Below are 21,581 nucleotides of genomic sequence, written 5' to 3' on the forward strand. Positions count from 1 at the left end.
CTTGCCTTGCAGTGGCCTGGACAGCTCGTCCTGCTTCCAGGTGGTCTCCCTGATGAAAGGGCTGGCGCAAGGAGGGAGGTCCATCATCTGCACCATCCACCAGCCCAGCGCCAAGCTCTTCGAGCTGTTTGACCAGGTACACAGACCCCCTGGGATCAGCCCCCGGGAACCTGAATTCTGGCACTCAGCTTCCCCTTAGCTCTCGGGGTTGTCTTCAGTGTTGAGCGGTCTTAGTGTTACGTTTCATGAGATGTAGGAGCCATGAGCCACTAAGGAAGGGGTAGAAGGGCTGGCCAGTGCCTGCGCAGGGGCTCTTGTATGGCCATGGGGACTTGCTGAGTCCCTGTAGCCATTGCCGAGGCTTCAGGTTGCAATGGGGAAATACCTGTTTTACTGAATTAAGTGGCAGATTACTTTATTTGTACAGTCATTGGGTTATGTCAAGCTCAACAGACTTCATTTTGTGGTTACATCACCACCTTCCATTTATTTATTTTTTAAAAAGTTCTGTCATTTCGACATATGTACATATGTACTTTATGTTTTTTTATTTTTTACTACAAGTAAATGTCAGGAATTGTTATTTTATTATTATTTTTATTTTTTTATTTATTTATTTTTTACTGTTTCACTTCGTTACTACTGTATATGTGCTCCATGTGAGTGACGTAGGTGCTTGTGTAGGTGGGTTCCTGACACAACCTGTGGACTGACTGTATAATATATTTTATAAATCTTAGGTTTTGATAATATGAGAGAGAAAAAAAATTCCAAGAGTTGAAATGTGTAGGCTCATGAATCTTTCCCAAGCAGGTGGTTAGTTAGTTAGTTAGTTAGTTAGTGTGCAAAAACAATGTAAGAAAATAACTCAGGGCCTCATGATAGCCTCAGTTTTCCCTGACTCACCATGGATTTCCCTGTGAACTTCAACAGAGTCTGAAGTGGAGAGAGAGAGAGAGAGAGAGAGAGAGAGAGAGAGAGAGAGAGAGAGAGAGAGGGAGAGAGGGAGAGAGGGAGGGAGGGAATAGGTTTATAGATAGGTGATAGATAGATAGATAGATAGATAGATAGATAGATAGAATAGATAGATAGAATAGATAGATAATATTTGGTTAAATGAATGGATGGAGGGTGAATGGGTAGATGGATGGATGGGTGGGTGATATAGATGGGGGGATAGGTGGATGAATATATGGATAGAGGGATGGAAGGATGAAAGGGTAGATGGATGGGTAGGTTGGTGGAGGGTTGGTTGGTGGATGGATGGGTGGGTGGGTGAATGAATGGGCAGGTGGATGGATAGAAGGGTGCAAGGGTGGGTGGGTTGGTGGATGTATGTATGTATGTATGTATGTGTGGATGGGTGGTAGATGGATGTAGGAGTGGAGGTGAAAAGGTGGTGGATGGTGGATGGATGGTGGATTGATGGTTGGACTGGTGGGTGGGTGGGTGGGTGGTGGATGGATGGGGGAGTGGAGGTGTGGTTGAGTAGGTGGTGGGTGGGTGGGTGGATGGATGTTGAGAGCATGAGGGCAGACAGGGTTGATGTTTACCTATCCTTGCTTTTTTCCAGCTTTATGTTCTTAGTCAAGGACAGTGTGTGTACCGGGGAAAAGTCTTGAATCTTGTCCCATACTTGAGGGAATTAGGTCTGAACTGTCCAACCTACCACAACCCAGCTGATTTTAGTAAGTATAACCTTGACTGGGAAGGAAAAGAATGGGTTTTTTGTTTGTTTGTTTGTTTGCCACTCCTGGTGGATTTTCACTTTACAGGGGCCCTCGGTCAGGGCTACGTGAATAGTCCACAGATGGCTTAAGTGCTATCCTATGGTGGAACTTTAAAGGACAGAGAAAAAGAGGTTGTTTTCCCTCCAGACAAAATGACAAAAAAAAAAAAAGGGAGCTGTTGTTAGGAGCAATATTTTCTAACATCTCTTGTGTTAGTCCCAGGTTAAAGGAATTTCTTTCTAACAAGAAATAACCTTGTGGCCCCATCACTCCAATCTCTGACTCTGCCTTCACGTGGCCTTTTTCGCTGTGTGTCTCTGTTGTTGGGTTCAGAGCCCATCCTAACTCCAGATCCATCCTATGGGTCTTTCACCTCAAGACCCATAACCACTTACATCTGCAAAAACACATTTGTCAAATATGTCATATTCTGCGGTTCCAGGTGGACGTGACTATTTGGGGTATGCTATTCCACCCACTGCAACCCTCCTGGTCATCGGCACTTCTCATTCAATTGCTTTTCTTTCAAACATCTGGCCACACGCCCAGGATTTCGTATTTCCTACAACATCATCTCCCAAATGATGTTCCATATGGCACTGTTTCTGCGAAATACGTCTTTTCTTGAGCGAGAGTGTGGGAAAGGGAACGTAAAGGGAACAGCCAGCTTTGCTTAAAGGCAGTGGGACCGGATCTGGTTTATAGTCACAAGAGAGAAGCATGGTTGGGGAAAGGTGTGCTGATGAGGGGAGGATGGTAAGGTCCAAGGCCTGCAAAGAGGTGAGAAACTAGACAGACAGGAAGAGAAATAGGGTCCATGCAACCTCTGGGAAGTTCTAGAAAGGTCAGGGCGTGGCTTCTCTCTCCTCCATGTCACCCGGAGGGAGGACTGGAGTGCACAGAGAATGGCGTCTAGGGAGGGGTGGGTGTGAGTGACCAGCAGAGCACACAGTGCTGAGCCCATGTGGCCTCCTTGATGAAAATGAGCCATCGCATCCTGGTTTATGAAAGGTGAGGCAGATGGTCCCAGACCTCAATGACCCCAGGGTGCAAGCACTCCTCAGACCCTGCCCACCCCTTTTTCCACAGTCCCACTGAACCGTCACAGCTCTCATCACTCATGGCCAATCCCACTTGCACAATGCGAGCTCTCTAAACAGAAATCCTGTACTATCTAACTCATCTTCCAGCTCTACTCTGACGCTTGGATGCCCTTAGGAGGCGTTCAATAACTCTGGATGGATGCCTAATTTCATAGAGAATGAGCTAATTATTTTCATTCCCAGGCTCCTGACATGAGACAAGACCTTGCTGGGGGTTTAGAGCTGAAAGAACATTGGTCGCTACATGATTTGACCCTATGACAGTGATCATGCACTTGTATACAATCAGTTAAAAATATTCCTGCTGGATTTATGGCTCTGTAGTTGCAAAAACGAATGAGGCCCACAATTCACATTGGCGGTCTCAGGCCGTGATCCCAGGTTTGGCTGACGGCACGCCCCTGTGTCTCATGCAGTCATGGAGGTGGCGTCCGGTGAGTACGGCGATCAGAACGGCCGCCTGGTGAGAGCCGTCGATGAGGGCCTGTGCGACGCTGACTGCAGGAAAGAGCCTCCTGCAGGGGATGGCGAGGTGAACCCCTTCCTCCAGCACCAGCCCTCTGAAGAGGTAAAGCCGGCCAAAGGATGGAAGGGGCGGAGAAAGGTAACTCCACCCCGGCCCGGGAGAGCCCTCGTTGCATGTTGCCCCTTGCGGCTCGGTGCTCTTCCTTAGCCTTGAGGAACTGGGTCATGGCGTTGGGGGTCTCACCTTCTCTCCCTTCTTGGTGTGTCCTCAGAATTCCACTTCCACGGAAAGCTGCCACAGCGTCTCTGCCAACTGCCTCACCCAGTTCTTCATCCTCTTCAAGAGGGCCCTATTGACTACCGTGAGGGATTCGGTAAGCGTGTCTACAGTCGCCTCTGGTGGCCAAGGAAACTGCTGGCATCTTCGGGTGTATCTGTCCTGACTGCCTTCCCTCTATTTGCATCAGTCAGCATTCACTCTGCGATGCTGCTATAACAAACACTCCCTCATATGTCAGCGACTCTGACAGTAAATATTTGTGTTACCGGTTGGTTGGCTGAGCATTGTAACTCTGCCCCCTGTTTCTTCTCATCCTGGGACTCAGAATGGAAGGACAGCTCCTTTTTAGAATGTGACAGAGGGAAAGTGCAAGGGAGAAATCAAATGTAAAACTTCTGGTGGCAACTTGTCACTTGTGCTCACATTCCTCTGGCCAAAGCAAGTCATATGGCCAAGCATGTCATCAGAGAGTGTGCTTCTCCCTCAGGAAAGCACAGCAACGCATAGGGCACTGGGGCTGTGTGGAGGCTTATTGGGAAGGAGGTGTTGAATGGTTGAGAAGCAGACTAACATCCACCTTTAAGGTGGACAACCTGACAGCCTCTTGTCAGGGTCCCAGTCCGGTGCTCAGTGGGCCTCTGGGACCTAGTTTGAAAAATGGAAGGGCTTATAGCAACCCATGTCACAGCTCTTTAAGGGTGGCCTCTGATATATCCACCCTTTGTTTCTTTCTCCACCATCGCTGTCGCTTGTCCTCTCCTCTGAAGGCAGACAGTCCTTGCTTGCAAGTTTTGAGCAAATCTGTTTTAACAGCAATAAAAGGCTGCCTCACTTATTCATGTGTGTGAGTTGGTTTAGGGTTGGAGGTCGGTTTTTCTGGAGGAAAAGGGCGGCATGAAGCATGAGGTCTGCCATGGACCAGGTCTCCAGAGGCCTTGGACCTGTTGTTCAGTCTCTGCCCCATCCCCCGCTTCCAGGCGAGTGAGTAACAGCCAGGTCTGCCCCCAGGTCTTGATGCACCTCCGGGTCACCTCGCACATTGCCATCGGCCTCCTCATCGGCCTGCTCTACTTGGGGATCGGGAACGAAGCCAAGAAGGTCATGAGCAACTCCGGCTTCCTCTTCTTCTCCATGCTGTTCCTCATGTTCGCGGCCCTCATGCCCACCGTGCTCACGTGTGAGTGCCTGACGGGCCACAGACCCTCCTCTCCTTCCTCATCTGTCATTCCAACCCACAAACTGGGCACCAAGGTCATGGCTTGGCCAAGAAGGGAGTTTTCTGAACATATGTCTTGCTCTTAAAAAATATTTGAGGCCCAGTGCATGAAATTCATGCATGGAGGGGGGATGGTATCCCTCAGCCTAGCCTGCACCCTCTCCACAAGGGGGCAGCCATCTTTGACCACATGGGGGTGGCCATCTTGTGCATTGGAGTGACAGTCAATTTACATTAAATATTAGTTAGGGTAATATTCTTTGTAGACAGATGCAGGTATTGTTGTATTTTCTGTTAGACAAGAAAATGCAGAGCCTGTTTAAGCCACAGGATGGAAGGCTTTCACAGGGAGGAAGGCTGATGGGAGAGATTTCTAAAGAGGTTTTCTAATCAGGAGCCCCTCGAAGGCACTGTTTACCTCATTGGTTATTAAGACAGCCCCGGTCCAGCCAAGTTTGGAAGGGGACGAATCCATTCTGGATAGATTTCCGTGAAGTCTAGGTTGCTTGCAGAGTCACATGGGGCTGACAGTGCAGACAGCCTTGCTTCTGCGGGATGCCAGCATGAAGCTCCTCCCTCAATTGCCTGGAATTTCCAAGACCTCACACACGGCCTTGTCCGTGGGAAGGAATCACATTGTCACAGTTAATGAGTGAGAATTAGTTGAGCGATAAGTGTTTTATTAATCGCTAAAATAACACTCCTATTTATTATTGCATGGATATCCTCCCCGCAATGAGTCCTCGGGTGATGAAAATGGATGGCGGTTTTCCTAGGCTAGTGAATCGGTTCTTATCTTCCCACCCAAACCCTGAGCACCGGGGTGTTGAAAGGCCCACGTCTTGGCACAGGCTGGGTTGTCAAGCCAGCCTTTGGCACGCTGGGTATGCCTGCTTGACGCCTCCTCCGTTTTCCTGCCGCCTAGTTCCCCTGGAGATGGGCGTGTTTCTGCGGGAACACCTGAATTACTGGTACAGCCTGAAGGCCTACTACCTGGCCAAGACGCTGGCCGATGTGCCCTTCCAGGTACGTCTGGGCAGGGGTGTGCTGGCGGAGGGGCAGGAACTCGCCTCGGACCCTGCAGACCCGGGTGAGAGATGGCGAGTTCCACGAGAGGCTGATGGGCCCTATGTTCCCAGATCATGTTCCCAGTGGCCTACTGCAGCATCGTGTACTGGATGACCGCGCAGCCGACCGACGCCGTGCGATTCGTCCTGTTCGCTGCGCTGGGCACCATGACGTCCCTGGTGGCGCAGTCCCTGGGCCTCCTGATTGGAGCGGCCACGTCCCTGCAGGTACCAGCCAAGGAGATGCCTCCCTGCCGCCCTGGGGGACTCAGCACCGCCCGCTCCTCCTAATCCTGCCCTAACTTCCTAGATCAGCTTCTCCAGGTCAGGGTTTGGGTCAGGATGCAGTGTCCTGGCTGGTCACTATTGGCACCTCGACAGCAGCAGGTGCCTGGATGTGGCGCTTAGTGTATGCCAGTGCTGTGCTCAGCGCTTTCCACGTAATAGCTCGTTTAGTCCCCAGCACACCCCTGAATTAGATGCTGTGCTATCCCCATCTTACAGGTGCAAACACTGAGGCCCAGAGAGGCAATGCGATTTGGTGGGGGTCACACAGCTGGCTCAGAGGTCAAGCTCTTGATGCCTGGGTTTTGTTGCCTCAGGGGATCCACTGGCCCATCCCTCCAGCCTCCTCCATTGACCCCACATTCCCACCCTATCTTGAGTTCCTCCACGTGCCCCTTCCAGACTCCTGGTCCCACCCCCACACAAACACATGTGCATTTGTCGTTTCTGCACCACGTGACTTCAGGGAGCTCAGGCCAGGCCTTTCCTTCACAGCTAAGCCGGAATTAGGGTAAATCTCGCACCAAGAGCCGGCTGCTCACTCCCCAAACCAGATGCTTCTCGACGCCATCTGACCTGTGATGACCCATCCTGAAAACCGGTCCTTTCTTAGCGGTCCCGGGGACTGTCCAGGAATATGCCTCCAGGGGCCACCTGCAGAGGCAGTTGAGCGGGACTGTACGTTCTCTCTGTGTCCCCCCAGGTGGCAATCTTCGTGGGCCCCATGACGACCATCCCCATCCTCCTCTTCTCAGGATTCTTCGTCAGCCTTGGCACCATCCCAACCTACCTGCAGTGGATGTCCTACATCTCCTACGTCAGGTAGTGCGCGTGTGTGCGTGTGCGTGTGTGCATGTGTGTGGTGTGTGTGTGTGTGCATGCACGTGTATGTGTGTGTGTGTGTGTGTGTGTGTATGCGTGTGTGTGTGTGTGTGCATGTGTGATGGTCGTGGTGGGGGGACCCTGTATAACTTGGGGCCTTCACAATGACAGAGGGAAGCCTGCAGATGCTCACCAAAGCCACATCTTAGCTGTCAGCTAAATGCCGACACCATTCCTTTATCACGGTCGCAGAGGATCAGTGCAGTTAGTTTTGTCCTGGTTTTGTGTGTCCCGCCCTCACCAACACACACAACAAGTGTGAAATAAGTACTAGCCGCTCGTACCCTGAGGAGCCCAGGTGGGCCCGTTGTCTGACCCTTTGGAGATCTGCCTGGAGAGGGGGGGAGGGGGCGGGGCCGTTTCCACCTGTTAGGCACTTCATTCCTCTCTGAAATAAACATGTTCCTGAATATAATAAATCCTAATAAGAAATCTGGTGGAATATTTAAAAAACAATAACAAAAAAACAACAGTGTGGCTCAGTGATTGAGCATTGACCTATGAACCAGGAGGTCACAGTTTGATTCCCAGTCAGGGCCCAGGCCCGGATTGTGGGCTCGATCCCCAGTAGGGGGAGGCAGCTGATCAACGATTCTCTCTCATCGCTGATGCTTCTATCCCCCTCTCCTTTCTTCTGTGAGATCAGTAAAAATATATTAAATTAAGAGTCCTCTTCCCTCTGTCACTGTGAAAAAAAAAAAAAAGGAGGAATCCAGTGGGAAGTGGGTCATGACTGAAACACCCTAACACCCTTGGACAAGAGTATTTTGGGTCATGGGCACTGGGTCCAGCTGCCTGCTCCACGCCCAGGGGCCGTCTGGCACGTAGGCCTGGGGGCTGCACTTGTCTCCAGTGCTTTTTGATTTGGTGACACGCAGATCCCACCTCGGAGCAAGCTTTTCTTTCCTAGGATGTCAGGTCAGACCCAGGTGTTTTGTTCTGGAAACAAAGCCCTTGTCCAGAGTTTCAGCAGCTTGTGCGTGCGCCAACGCCGGGAAACCCTACCCCGTGCCTTTCTCCCCAGAGTTAGCATTTTCCTTCCGACAATGTAGGGCTGCGGGGCACAGTGGAGGGGGCAGAGCGTGTTTTGTTGTTTTGTTGGGTGCTGCTTGGAAGGCTACGAGACATTCTATTATATCAAACTTTTATTTTTTTAAATATATTTTTATTGATTTTTTTTTTTTAACAGAGAGGAAGGGAGAGGGATAGAGTCAGAAACTTTACTGCGAGAGAAACACCATTCAGCTGCCTCCTGCACACACACACACACACACACACACACACACACACACCCCTACTGGGGATGTGCCCGCAACCAAGGCACATGCCCTTGACCGGAATCAAACCTGGGACCCTTCAGTCTGCAGGCTGACACTCTATCCACGGAGCCAAACCAGTTAGGGCTATATCAAACTTTTTAAAAGTATGTACCACCAGAAGTAATCTGAGTGGATTTCAATTCATTTCCCTGATTGAATCCCTGCGATTGGTTTCGTTTGGAGGAAATGAAACGGGAAAAACGTGGTGAAGCTGCCCGTGCGATCATCTCAGGGATGCTGGGAGATTAGGAAGTTTTTGTGGGGCGAGGGAGGGGAGAGGAGCCGACTGGGACCTCGGGGAAAGCGGAGGGTACTTTGCCCTGGGCACACGGAGGCAGAGACAGGGACGACGGTGAGGGCGTCTGGTCGCCCGGACAGAGCCTTCCTCACGCCGGCGCTTTCCCCCGCAGGTACGGGTTCGAGGGGGTCATGCTGTCCATCTACGGCATGGACCGCGCGGACCTGCACTGCGACGTCGAGGAGACCTGCCACTTCCAGAAGTCGGAGGCCATCCTGCGGGAGCTGGACGTGGAGAACGCCAAGCTCTACATGGACTTCATCGTCCTGGGCATCTTCTTCATCTTGCTGCGCATCATCGCCTACTTCGTCCTGAGGTACAAAATCCGGGCTGAGAGGTAGAGCTCCCGACTGCCGGCAGACAGGAGCGTCGGACACTGCCGCCAGGGCAGCTGGCAGGATCCTGGCGGCCAGCCTGTGCCCGAGGACCCGGGATGACTGTGACCCGGCCCCTGGCCACCGCGTCTGGCTCGTGGGTGCCACGCGCTGGACAGCTCTGCCCCGGGGGACGGGTCTTCTCTCCATTACCCTTCCCAGCTTCACCTAGGAAGAAGATGTAGAAAGGATAATTTTTCACGTGCAGAATGTAAAACGCCCACCCCCGGGGCAGCGTTGCAGCCCACAGCAGAGCTGGTGACGAGGCATCCCTGGCCACACCTTCCTCAGGGCCAGGTAGCTCTGGCCCCGGGCGGGGGCCGCGAGCAGCCCCCATGGCCTGGTCACCGCGCAGGAGGCGGAGAGGACACGGGTTCTGTTTTATGACCTGTTTTTCATAGTTTTCCTATTTCTACAGTGTGTCTCTTTTTCCAACGAGAAGTCGCTTCCCAAGCCAAAGGCCTGTGAATGTCATTCATTTTAAGAAGCGGGGTCTCTTCCGCCCTGTGGGGGCGTGCTGTGCAGGGCGACCCGGCTTCGCTGACAGACAGAACCCGGGAAAGGTCAGGGGCGGGTCCCCCGTGGAGACTGGGGAACTGTATGCGCGAAGCTGGGCGGATGTTTTTAAAAGTTACCCAAAGAGGGGAAGGCGAAGTTGGCCAGCTCTCCCCCAGTCTTCTGTTTTCCCCGTGCTTCTTATTCTAAGCAAAATATATTGTTTCTTTCTTCCTAGCTTTCTGAGCACTTTAATTTTTGGTTGTTGTTAATCCTCACCCGAGGATATCTTTCCACTGATTTTTAGAGAGAGTGAAAGGAAGAGGGAGAGGCAGAGAGAGAAAGAAACATCGATGTGAGAGAGACACATCGATGGGTGGCCTCCCACACACAGCCCAGCCAGGGCCTGGCATTGAGTCTGCAACTGAGGTGCATGCCCTTGATCAGTCGACGGGCCAACGCTCTATCCACTGAGCCAAACCAGCTGGGGCTGAGCACCTTAATTTTGCCTAAAATATTCTAGGAGACCCACCCTGTTGAGTTTTTACAAGCATTTTCCCTTTCCTCATCTATCACATCAACTACCTCCACTGAAGCTGGGCTGAGGGACACCCAGGGGTGAACACTGAGAGATCTCGGGTGCAAACGTGAAAGATAAGAGCTGACTGCCCGAGATGGAAGCTGCTGAGACCCCATTAGAACCCAAGCCCTTGCAGGCCCCCGGATTCTGAGTGTGGCCCAGTGATTCTGGTGGCAGCTTGGCCGTACCTCCCTGTCAGTGTTTGGTTTGTGCAGCCGTCTTCCCAGTGACGTCACCACACGCGTCAATCTCTCTAGGGCAGGAGCCGTGGTATCTGCAGGACGACAGCCTTTGGCTTCCTGCCAGAGCTCCCGGGTGCCTGTCCGCCCAGCAGTGTAGTATCCACAGGGTACAAGGTGCCTCTGGCCAACGAGGGTCTGAAGGAAAATGGCATTGCTCTCCCTTCTAGACCATCACTGTCCCAGAAGCAGGGCCCCCTGACGAGAGATTGGATGTTTGTGGGCAAAAGACACATGAACCTCTCGGACCCTCGGTGTCCTCTTCTGGACCAGCACCAGCTGGTCTTCAAGGCCACTTCAGCTCACAGATCCCTCGGTTCTGTCCCACAACGCGTATTCCCCACTTGGAGAATGAGGAAGTTCAGTTTTTACCTGCACACGGATTTGATTTGTCGATGCTTAGGGACCTCCTTTCCACCTGTAGACCCTTTTTGGTAAATGAACACAATCCAGGTGTACTATCGTGTAATTTTTAATCCACCTGTCCCACACACATAGAACAGCATTGCCTCCCAGGCCATGCTACTCAGCCAGGGTCAAACTCAGCCTCTGCACCAAGACAGATTAGCCCAAGAGACACCACACAGGAAGACGCGCCCAGGGACAGCTTTGCGGGGCACAGAGTTGGGGAGAGGAGAGAGTCCTCAGTCTCACCCCAGAATCGCATCAGGTGAGGTCAGTGTTCCAGGGCCTCTTCCCCTCCGCATCAGCCCCTGGGCTGTGGCTCGGTGACCCTACAAGGACATACATGCCAGGAGCTGCGCTGAGAGTCAACCATCTCATCTGCAGAGCCATTCTCTGAGCCAGCAGTGTCCTGTCTCAGCCATTGCAGAAGGAGACTGCGAGATTCCTTTAGACTCACAATCTCATCTCCAAGCCCGCAGAAGGAATATTTCCATAGGAGCGCATGCTCCCTGCATTTCAGTCTTTTGCTGTTAGCTCATCCCTTAACAGATGAGCAGCTGATTGAGCTTCACCCTCCACCCCCCACCCCACCCCCCGTACCCGGAGGCAGATCTTTGGGGACGAGAGGGCTGTCGGGTGCTAGAAGGGAAACCCGTGTGCATAGTGACCAGGGCTATTTTTTGAAGGATGCTCGGTGGGGTGTCGCAGGTGTACTGCCAGCACCCAGGATAATTTGCCTGGGAAGACCTAAAGCCGTGGTGCGTGAGCGGGGTTCACCCCTAGGATGCTGCTGCCTTCACCCCATTTCAGCTCTCAGTGAGTGCCCTCCATTAGAAACGGGCGCCCTCCAGGGCAGGCAGGCAGCAGGGGCGGGGGGTGGGGGAGAAGGGGGGCATGGCCAGGTGCTCCCGACATTTCAACCCGCAGGGCTCCAAGGCTGGCAGAAGGGCGGGAAGGTCCCGGGTCCCAAGACCAGGAAAGAGCAGAATTTGAGTCCCAGTGTGGCCCCCAAATCTCCATTTCTTTTTTTCTTTCTTTGCCACCCTGCCTCCTGTTCAGAGTGTACAGATGTGTGTGACCATGTCTTATGAGGATAAAATGCAATGCTAGCGTAGGGGCTATTCATTCTGGACTTCCTCTCAGCAAATAGATAGCCGGAGATGGGAGGGTGCCCATGCCCCTCCCCTCCAGCCGCCTTGCCCGGGGGCGTCTCGAGCTGGCCTAGGGCTGAGCCTCCTTGGTCCTGGGTGGGCTGTGCCTCCCTCTGCCCTGGCCCGGCCGTGGCCTCCTCACGCAGCTCGCTGTGGGCGAGCTTGGGCAGAGAGGGGCTGCCGTGTGTGGTACGCACACTGACGCGTACACACGTGCTCACGTGCAGGCGTGTGCCAGGCTGTGTGTCACAGTATTACTCTGTGGTGTTTCCTTCATCCATGAATCCTCAATCCCCCTTTACTCCGAGAAGAAGAGAAAACATTCCCTCGCTTCCCACCTGCCACCCAGATGGTAGAGCAGGGCCGAACCACAGGAAGGTCACCGTTGCCAGCTGAGTGGCAGTGTGACCAAAAGTAAGACAGAACAGCTTGGGGGATGGGGGGGAATGCAGAGTGTATGAATATAAAGTTAGACACTGCCGAGAAATGACTACTAATAAAATATTTTATATAAAGCTTTTTTTTTTTTTATTGTTCACTGTTAAATGCTTCAAATACAGAATGATTCGCTTGGATTTGGCCAAGTGAAATGGACCTTGAGGTTGTGTTGTGAATCCATTGGCTGCACTCTTAGGAAGAATTCGGGTTCATTACTCAGTGTTCCGGTCTGACCCCTATTGCAAAGAATCGCCCTCCTCTCTTGGGAACTTGTGTGTTTTACGTTGAACTGTCGTAAAGTTTTGCAGGTTTCCCCCATCCTCCCAGGCCCGGCTCTCACTTTTCCACCTTGTTAATGTGGGCCATGACCTCAGAAGGTGCCACGGCCCTAAGAGCCTGGCGTGCCCCCTCACCCCCAGCCTTCCCTTCCATCCCCTTCAGCCTAGCAGTGGTCTCCATGGACACGGTCTCCGTGGACACGGTCTCCATGGGTACGGGCTCCAGGCAGAGGGGCAGCCTCCTTCGTTGCTCTGGGGTCTGGGGCACCCATCTCAGGCTGCGGCCTCTGTATGGGGCGGCTCCAGGGAGCACCCCCAGAGACTGGCCCCAGTGGGACTGAGCAGCACCCACAGGAGCCTGGAGCTGCAGCGGCAGGAGCTCCAGGACTGCGCTGTGGCCGGAGTTTGCAGGCAGCGGAGCTCTGACCTCGGCGGTCACCCTGGCCTCCCTCCCTCCTGGGGCAGAGAGAGAGCAGGGCCTGACGAAGTCACGGAACCCACGGCCCCTGCCGCCCTCCTACGTGACAGGGAGAGAGAGGTGGTGAGCTCAGGGGGAGAGCACCCTATAAGGGACGAGCTGGTGATGGCAATGCCTGCGACCGAGCCCCCCGCCTCTGCAGACCCTCCCTCGGTCCAGCGCACGTTACAGTCCCTCTGGGTCACTGCACGTGGCCTCTCACATCAGGGAGATTCCTCTGGGACAATTCTCGGGCCTCCGTGGGGCCAGAAGCAGGGGAGAAGCGGGGCGCCCCCAGCCCTGGCACACGCATTTCACACTGGCAGCCTGTACTCACCCATTGCCTCCTGGGCGGGAGGGCAGTGTGAAGAGCTTGGGGGACCTTGTAAGCCTCCTGCTGTTACCTTTCCTGATAAGAGTGCTTTGTCTCATTACGTGTGGCGGGGGCCCAGGTGAGCTGGGCAGAGATGCCGAAGCCTGAGGTGTAAGCATCTGAGCAGTGAAGGGTGACTGCCCCCCCTCTGGCCTGCCTGCGCCATTCTCCAGTTCCCTGAAGAGTGTCCCTTGAAGGAGATCTCGGGAGGGGGGTGGCTCTTGCTGCCAGCACCTGAAGTGACTTATTGTCCTTGCACTTCACCTGCCCTGAGGTCTGGCCCACACCTGGCCCTTCCTCCGGGCACAGCTGTGGGTCAGCACAAGGAGCTTTCCAGAAAACAGCCTTTGCCAAACAGGGCTTTGCTGGAGCGCCAGGCACACCCACCGCTGGGGGAGTTACCAAACCCTCTCCCCTGGACACCACCATGGTCCTCTCCTGCCGGGGGACAGATCAGGCCCCGCGGGGGGACAGATCAGGCCCCGCGGGGAGGCAGAAGCAGTGACCATGGGGGCTGTTTTGTCGTAGGGCCTTTGCAATCTTTACAGCTCCATCCGGGGCTCCCGGGGGTCTCTGTCCCACGGCCTGGGGAAGCACAGACTGCCCCCGCTTAACCGGAACCGTCTCCTCCTTCCAATCCTCAGCCCATTAAAACGGTGGGCAAGGTCGCGCCGTTCAAATTGCTGATCACATCTACCACCAACCCCACAAAGGAGGTTTCCTTATTCACAGTCACGATCCCCGCGGGAGGGGCCCGGGGAGGCGTATCTCGGCAGAACGTGTATGTGTGGGAAGTTCACCTGTGTCCCCAGCGACCCTCCGCTGTCTGCTCTCCCCATGTGGCTGGTGGGCACAGCCCCCGCCGACTGTGGCTGAGTCTGTTGTGAATCGTTGCCGTTGATGGGCAGCCATTTCAATGTTTTCCCTTTGTTCTTCCTTCCAAAGCAAGAGTCAATGCAAGTAACCCTTTTTAACCAGCGTGCAAACGTGTGCACACGCCTGTCTGTGTAATATAGGATTATGGAAGCCCTGTTTTGTATATGACTGTAAGGGTAACTTCACTTCGGTGTAGCCACGTTCTCTAGGAAATAGAGTTGTTTGCGCGCTGTGAGAGGTGGGCACTGTTGTAGGTAAACTCGGCATATATACATACGTACCTATATATATGTCTATGTCTATGTCTATGTCTATGTCTATATCTATATATCTTCAATAACCTGGGCCCCTGGGCCCTTGTTCTGGCTGTGTCACTCCATTGGGACACAGGCCTGGAGAGACCCCAGATGTGAGATCTAACCCAGACCGAACGCACCATGGCTCGGCTTTATCTATTTCTGTAGGGTTACCTTCTTAGATTTGTACTTGAACTTTGTCTCTTGATAAATTAGATGCCATTGATGACAATGTGACCTAGGTCAAATAAAGCATCTTTGTTTTCAGATCCCGTTTCTCTCTTGCTTGCTTTCAACGACACCAGCCCTCACACGGCGGGAGGTGGGAGCCTGGTGTGGCCAAGCTGGAGGACTGTCTTCCCCTTCTCACGCCGCCCTCGCTCTAATGCAGCGGTCTCTTGGGCAGGTGTCATGCTGGGTCCCAGTGAAGTGGGGGAGAAAAGTAAGAGTGACATCAGTGGTACACCAGCCACTCCCCCCTGCTCCCCCTTCTCCCCGCCCCCCCCCACTTCCCGCCACCGGGTGCTAGGTGGCAGGTAGCACAGGGTCAAGTGCCTTTCCATACGTTATCTAATTTAACAGCCATCCTTGGGGCCAGAGAGCCACCACCAGCTCCATTTCTTAGATGAGGAAACTGAGGCTCAGAGACTAGATAACTTGCAGAGTTCAGATGGCAGTAGTGTAGCCCCTGACCCCTTCAGCACACTCCTCATCTTGGGAGGAGACATGGAGAGCAAAGACGAGAGCCCATCTTGTCACACGAAGTGGCCAGAGGGGTGGGGGGAGTGGGGGGACGGGAGGGAAACTCCTTCCAGACGTGTGGTTAGCGTGTAAGATGATGGACAAACGTTCCCAGTTGTCAGCAACACCCCTCCTCCCTGTGCCTTTGAACGTTGAAGAATTCTGGAATAGAATGATGCATTTCCATGAAATTCCAACACGTTCTGAAACAATACACAGCTACCCAGCCAACCCCGGAAGGGACCGTTGCCAAGGACGTGTGGAAGCAACGCCTTTCTTGACCAATTGCCCTTACATCCAGGAGGCGGCGAAAGGCAGCTATACTGCTTGGCACAGGAAGTAATTAACAGCTATAATGGCCACAGAGCACGTGTGTGTGTGTGTGTGTGTGTGTGTGTGTGTGTGTGAGGGCTCCTGTGTATCTCCCCTTTCACCAGCAGCAAGGGGTCTTCTCTTGGGAAAATCAAGCTTCTCATTCCTGGAAGGTTCTAGAAATGTATAACATGTTCAAGTCAACGAGGAAGGTATTTGATACCGAAATGATCCCTGGGTCTTTCAGAGCCTGGCTCATTATCTGGATTCACCCTGAGCTGCTAGGGGATGAACAGTCTAGGGGCACCCTGAGCAGGAGGCGAGCGGTTTGATGGGCAGGTAAAGGCCCCTGGGGCCATGGGCAGTCGCTGGCGGTTGAGTGCCCAGGTGCCCCAAGTCCTCCAATGATGCTGTACTGCCCACACATCCCAGTTTGAAACTCAGCAAGGCTGTGCTCTAAAACAAACTTCTCTGTTTCCTCATTTGCAAAGTAAGAGTAAATACAAGATTACTCACTGCACTTTGAGGTTTTGTTTTTTTAAAAAAAGTTCCTGTCCTGGTTGGTGTTTCTCAGGTGTTAGAAGGTCGGCCCGTGCATTGAAGGGTCATGGGTTCAATTCCCAGTCAAGGGCACGTACCTGGTTTGCAGGTTGGTTCTCCAGCCCCAATCAGGGTGCATGCTGGAGGCAACCAATTGATGTGTCTCTCCCACCTCGATGTTTCTCTCTCTCTCTCTCTCTCTCTCTCTCTCTCTCTCTCTCTCTCTCTCTCTCTCCTCCTTCCTTTCACTCTCTTTAAAAAATCAATGGAAAAAATATACTTTGGTGAAGATTAACAACAACAAAAAATTTCCAGTCCACACTGTAGCATTTCCTACCCCCAAATTTAAAAACTGATTAGCACTCACCGGGTCCTTAAATAACCTCAACTGTCCAGAGTCAAGAATGCCTTTAAATTCCTCAGAGAAGGCCACACACACACCCCTGGGCCCCTTCAGTGGGTCACCGAGAACTCAGGGCCCACACTGGGCTCGGTGGGATTTGGTGTAAGCCAATACTTAGAAGTTAACTATCCGAGTTCAGTGTGTCAGCATTTCAGCCTTTCATTCTAAACCTAAAAAACTATGATGGGCCTTTAAGTAAGGTGGAGGGCGTGTCCACCAGTTTCTTTACCCGGTGTCTACTGCTGCTTGTCACGTGACTTAGAGGGGAATGACTGGCAGCTGCTGTCACTCGGCCATCTTCTAGGAGGGCTCCTGCCATAGCGTACCCAGCGGTACTGGCCACCTCGCTACAAACCCCTGGACAAGCTCCTGCCTGGCCCCTGTCTGCTTCCTCCTCTCAAAATGGGATGTAGGAGATGACAGGGGACACCCCTCCCCCAGAGGGCTTGTGAGGGGCATTCAAGTCTCAAGTCTCCATGGAGACTCTGTCTCCCGGGCCCCCATCACCCACACCAGGCCTTTGGCCTGTGTCTTGCCGATACCCTCCTGCCAAAGACCCACTCCACCCCCTGCCTCCCAGGAGCACACGTACAGTCAAGCTGGGTTGACGGACTTGAGGCAAGGAACGCCGCACTTGTGGGCATCGCAGTAGGAAGATGTTAGGAAGGACTCAGTGTAGGATTTGGGCTGCGTTAGGTGGTTTGGGGGAGGTTCAAGGAAACAGGGCTTAATCAGAATCGGATGCGTTAGGGGGTGAGGGCAGTTGAGTCTTGGGTATCTTAAAAACCCCTCTAGAAACCAGGCTGCAGCTGAGAGGGTAGGAAGTCGCTGTTACTCCTGTCAGCCAGCAGAGGGCGCGGTGTGGGTTGGACTTCCCACCTGTGCTCGTTGGTCTGAGACAGGGGTCTTCAAACTACGGCCCGCGGGCCACATGCAGCCCCCAGGGGAGTCTGATCCTGCACGCCAGGTTTTTTGGGCAGTGAGTGCAGCCGAGGTGTTACAGTAGGAATTAGTAGTTCATATAGTCCGGCCCTCCAGCTCTCTGAGGGACCGTGATCTGGCCCCCACTTTAAAAAGTTTGAGGACCCCTGGCAGATGTCCCTGGATGGGCTCACTTCCAAGGCCCAAAGGTGCTAGAAAGGACGCAGGGCTGAGGACGTAAAGACCTGGACCTCCTGGCGAGGCGCCTCTCAGCAGGGACTCCTGGACAGGCTCCTTCTCTGCAGGATAAGCAGAGAAATCTCTCCGAGCAGGTGTCTCTTTTCCATGGGAAGGATGGCTCAGATCAAGGCCCCTCACCCTGCCGTCCATGGACAGCACTGCTGTGTGGCACTACGCAGCATGACGAGGGTGTGGTGGAATTGTCCTGTGTCTTTAAGAGAGTCCCATGGGCGGGAACAGCACGGGATGCTCAGCCTGAGCGAGTGTGCACAGCCGTCTGTGCTCGCTGAGCTGCCCGCCGGGGGCCCTGCTGTCCGTGGAACTGGGTGTCCCAGGCAACAACTCTCCATCGAGGGGTTGTTAAAACTTCCCGGGAACTAAATGGGATCTTCCAGGTGGCCCTGCTTCACTTATTCCGATAGCTGGGTCTATTTTCAGAAGAAAGAAAGCAAGAGGTGGCCACCTGAGGGGAACCACACGTTAAACTTGACTTGCAAATAAATACAAAGAAGTGCCGCTTTGCAATGTGCTTTTATCAGCTTTCCCTCCCCTGAGAAAGACATTCCTGGTTTCATTTATGAAACTTAAGGTGCCCATTTGACATGTCTTAGCTCAGCCTGCAGGGGGCAGGGGCCTCTGAAGGTGGCTCTCCCTCCCCATCGTGTCTGCTCTGGGTCTGAGGCCTGCACAAACGGGTGCAGCCGCTTAGGGGTATTTTCTGCTCCCGCTCCCCAGGCTGGGGCAGACCCTCTGGCCCCAGAGGCTGCGACACCCCCTGCCGTCCCTCGTCTGTGACACACTGAGAAGAGAACGGGAGAGACTCTGCAGAAAGAAAGCACAAAACACACAATCTCAGGAACGGAGACCTGGCCTCATGCTGAGCGGGGATCTTTATTCTTTAAAACATCGGGTCCCAGGCATTAGCGTTCAGCCGGAGCCTGGTCAGGAGCGGGGGGCTAGCAAAGCAGAGAGGAGCAGGCGGGAAGACCGCGTGTGGACATTCACCTCCCATGGCGTCCAGGTCGGTGGGCGTGGCTTCAGAATGTGCATTCTGGAAGCAAAGCACAGCAGATGTTATCGGGAACAGGTCTCCTCTCCATCCCCAGCTGCCCAGCTTCTCAAGGTCAAGCCAGGCTCCAAGGTCAACGCCTTATGCTGCATTCTCTCTTCTCTCCACCCCCCTCCCCCCCCCGTGGGAGATCAGCCACATGCCCCACTGGGCCCTGGGGGGGGGAGGGCAGATGATCAATGAGGGGGCCTCTGCGGGCCACCCTGTGCCCAGGAAGGGGTGCAGCCCCCTCCGGATTATCCTGGGACAAAGGGCAAGAGTGGCCCTTGGGGCGCTGCCTCCAGGAAGGCGTCCTCCTGAGAGGTGAGCTGGCACTTGGCTGCCAGATGGCTCACAGTGACCTCTGCTCCCAGGGTGTGTGAGGCGGGGCCGATGGAACCACCCATGTGCATGCCATCTGTCGCTGACAGGGGATTCCCGGGTGGTTATCTTGCACCCCACTGTGTCACCGAGGGGAGGGGGGCAGGGCGGGGATGCACTTAGGATGGGGTGTGGAGACACCTGGGCACCTGCCTGCACGTCACCAGTGTTGGTGGTTGGTTTGCTGATGGGCCCAGCTTTCCAAGCCCACGCCGTGTCCAGTCCCTCCAGGACAGAGTTTACCTTAGTTCCTCGATAGAATGCCCTGACTTTGCCACCTTTTTGAAACAATTGCTTTTGCATTCTTGCACAAACCGCTGGGCAACAGGACCGCAGGGAGCTGGTGGCTGGCGGCCCTGGCATGAAGCCTCTGGCTGAGGTCTCCGCCGGCGAGCAGCCACGGCACCGGGTACCCTGCCCAGGGCCCAGGGCGGGCGGCCTGCTGGGGACCGGGAGGCTCCGCACGTGCCCAGAAAGGACCCGGCGCCCGGGGAGCGGCTCACCTGTGGCCTGCAGAGGCTTGAAGCACCAGGGCACCTCGGGGATGCTCGAGTCGAAGCAGCAGCCCCGGTTGTTGCAGTGCTCGGGGGTGACCTCGGGGTACGCGCAGTCCACCCTGTCCTTGGCCGGGATGGCGCACTGGCTCTCCACTGTCCCAGACAAAGCCCGGTCAGCGGCCAGCACCCCGCTGGCTTGGGGTGGGTCTGCGGGCTCCGCTTGGCAAGCCTGCACCCTCTCCCCTCTCCCTGCCTGACTTCAGAGGGTGTGACTCCCTCCCCAGAATTACCCTCTTTCTGTGTAAATATTTAAAGAGAAACATCCCGCAGGGGGCTGGCTGTCACCTTGTCAGGAAGTCACTACAGGCCGTCCCCGCAGGCTGGCAGCGGCCGGGGAATCAGGGCCGCCTGAACCAGAAACAGGTTCCCTTTGTTTACCTACAAGAACCCATCCCCACTTAAATGAAAAGGTTGACGTGGGGGGGGGGGGGGAGTATGCATTCACAGCACACGCTAAGCCTTCCGCTTCCTTCCTTCCGGCACCCACCTGTCCCCGTGTGTCCTGAGGTCTCCAAGCCTGGATCTCAGGTCCACCAGGCCTCAGCACCTAGCCACGTCTGCTGAGGACGCCGGATAGACAGCGCACGGAATCTGCTCTGTCCTCACCACTAGCTGCCGGTCAGGCTGCAGCTCCTGACTCCCGGGTTCCCCAACATTGGAATCGGCTGGGGATCTTGAAACACCCCTTCCCCCGCCCCCTAGACATTCAGACAGAATCGGCGCATCCTGGGCTCCAGTGAGGCTAACGCCTCTGGTTTGGGAAGGGCTGCCTGTGGCACAGTTTGGTAGGGAACCTGATAAAAGCCACCCCCTAATTTCTTCAAGCCACACACACACACACACACCCCACCCGGAGGTGCACTGCAAGGATCATTCTGGAAGTCACCCTGGTCATAGGTCTATCCTTTCTGTGGGGGGCAGTGGGGCTGGGCACTGGCTCCCAGCCGCCAGCCCCGGGTTCTGACTCTGAAGGGCAGGGTGCCTTAGTCTGTTATTAACACCCTGAGCCTCAGTTTCCTTATCTCACATGGGAACAGCAAGATCCAGTTTATAGAGAGAAAAGTGAATCTGCTAAACAGCAATCACTCAGTGCATGTGGGGTCTGGTCACCTTCCTCAGATCCCCAAAAAGCCCCTGAGCTTGGGTCTTCGGTGTCCCTTCCCCTCGCCCGGGTCCCCGCTGCCACCAGGCCCACGTGGTACTCACACAGGCCCACGTACTGCGCGGACGAGCTGGAGGTCCCCAAGGCCAGGACCAGCGCCAGCAGCCAGAGCGCTCTGGCCTCCATGGTCACGGCAGGTTCTGGGGACCCGGCTGCCCAGAGCCCTCGTTTATACCCCTGTGTTTGCACAGCCTTCTGGGCTGTGTGCTTGGGGATGAGCCTTCCCTGCAGCTGGCCGCGCCCGCTTTTCCTGGCACCTGATTGTCCAGCCCCAGGAGGCCGGGCTCCCTGAGCAGAGAGGGTGGGGCGCCCCCACGGTGGTGCCTGGGGCTGACGCTCCTCCCTCAGGGAGCAGGACTGTGCCTCCCCAGGGCAGCCTGGCCAGGAGGAGAGAAGATGGGGCTGATCATCGGTACCAAGAGCCCAGCCTGGAAGAGTCTGGAAGGCTCCCTCTGCAATGACAACAGTCCCCGGGCCACTTAGTCCCGGCCCTGACAGGTGGCTGCTGCAGGCACCCTGAGACTGAGGGCAAGCCTGGGTCTGGACTGTCCTGGGAGCCCTTCCCTGAAGCCCCTCCCACCCTGGGCTTGGTGTGCAGGCGTCAGGGAAGGCGAGGGTCCAAGAAGCAGGTGAAATGGCCCTGGGGGCTGGGCTGCCTTCCACCCGTGG

General features: G+C 54.6%; 2 protein-coding genes across 5 annotated transcripts in view; one reads left to right on the top strand and one right to left on the bottom strand.

Annotated features, from left to right (window-relative positions):
• Positions 1 to 9,751, top strand: part of ABCG1 (ATP binding cassette subfamily G member 1) — a 68,031-nt gene extending 58,280 nt beyond the window's left edge. For 2 of the 4 annotated variants that reach the window (XM_084872673.1, XM_084872675.1), the window contains 9 exons: positions 13 to 136; positions 1,574 to 1,688; positions 3,250 to 3,437; positions 3,571 to 3,672; positions 4,587 to 4,755; positions 5,720 to 5,820; positions 5,934 to 6,089; positions 6,850 to 6,968; positions 8,758 to 9,751. In XM_084872673.1, the coding sequence (XP_084728799.1) occupies positions 13 to 136; positions 1,574 to 1,688; positions 3,250 to 3,437; positions 3,571 to 3,672; positions 4,587 to 4,755; positions 5,720 to 5,820; positions 5,934 to 6,089; positions 6,850 to 6,968; positions 8,758 to 8,986 (1,303 nt within the window). In that variant the 3' untranslated portion in view covers positions 8,987 to 9,751. The remainder of the gene's footprint in view (positions 1 to 12; positions 137 to 1,573; positions 1,689 to 3,249; positions 3,438 to 3,570; positions 3,673 to 4,586; positions 4,756 to 5,719; positions 5,821 to 5,933; positions 6,090 to 6,849; positions 6,969 to 8,757) is intronic. The other 2 variants (XM_084872674.1, XM_084872676.1) reach the window with 1 other exon arrangement.
• Positions 9,752 to 18,616: 8,865 nt separating this feature from the next.
• TFF3 (trefoil factor 3) lies at positions 18,617 to 21,169 on the bottom strand. The gene is made up of 3 exons (XM_084871353.1): positions 20,957 to 21,169; positions 19,697 to 19,843; positions 18,617 to 18,815 (listed from the first exon to the last, which is right to left on the bottom strand). The coding sequence occupies exons 1-3, from the start codon at positions 21,036 to 21,038 to the stop codon at positions 18,802 to 18,804; spliced, it is 243 nt and encodes an 80-aa protein (XP_084727479.1). The 5' UTR covers positions 21,039 to 21,169; the 3' UTR covers positions 18,617 to 18,801.
• Positions 21,170 to 21,581: the final 412 nt, after the last annotated feature.

Source organism: Pipistrellus hanaki (assembly GCF_964339955.1).
Source record: "Pipistrellus hanaki genome assembly, chromosome: 2".
Classification (NCBI taxonomy): Eukaryota; Metazoa; Chordata; class Mammalia; order Chiroptera; family Vespertilionidae; genus Pipistrellus; species Pipistrellus hanaki.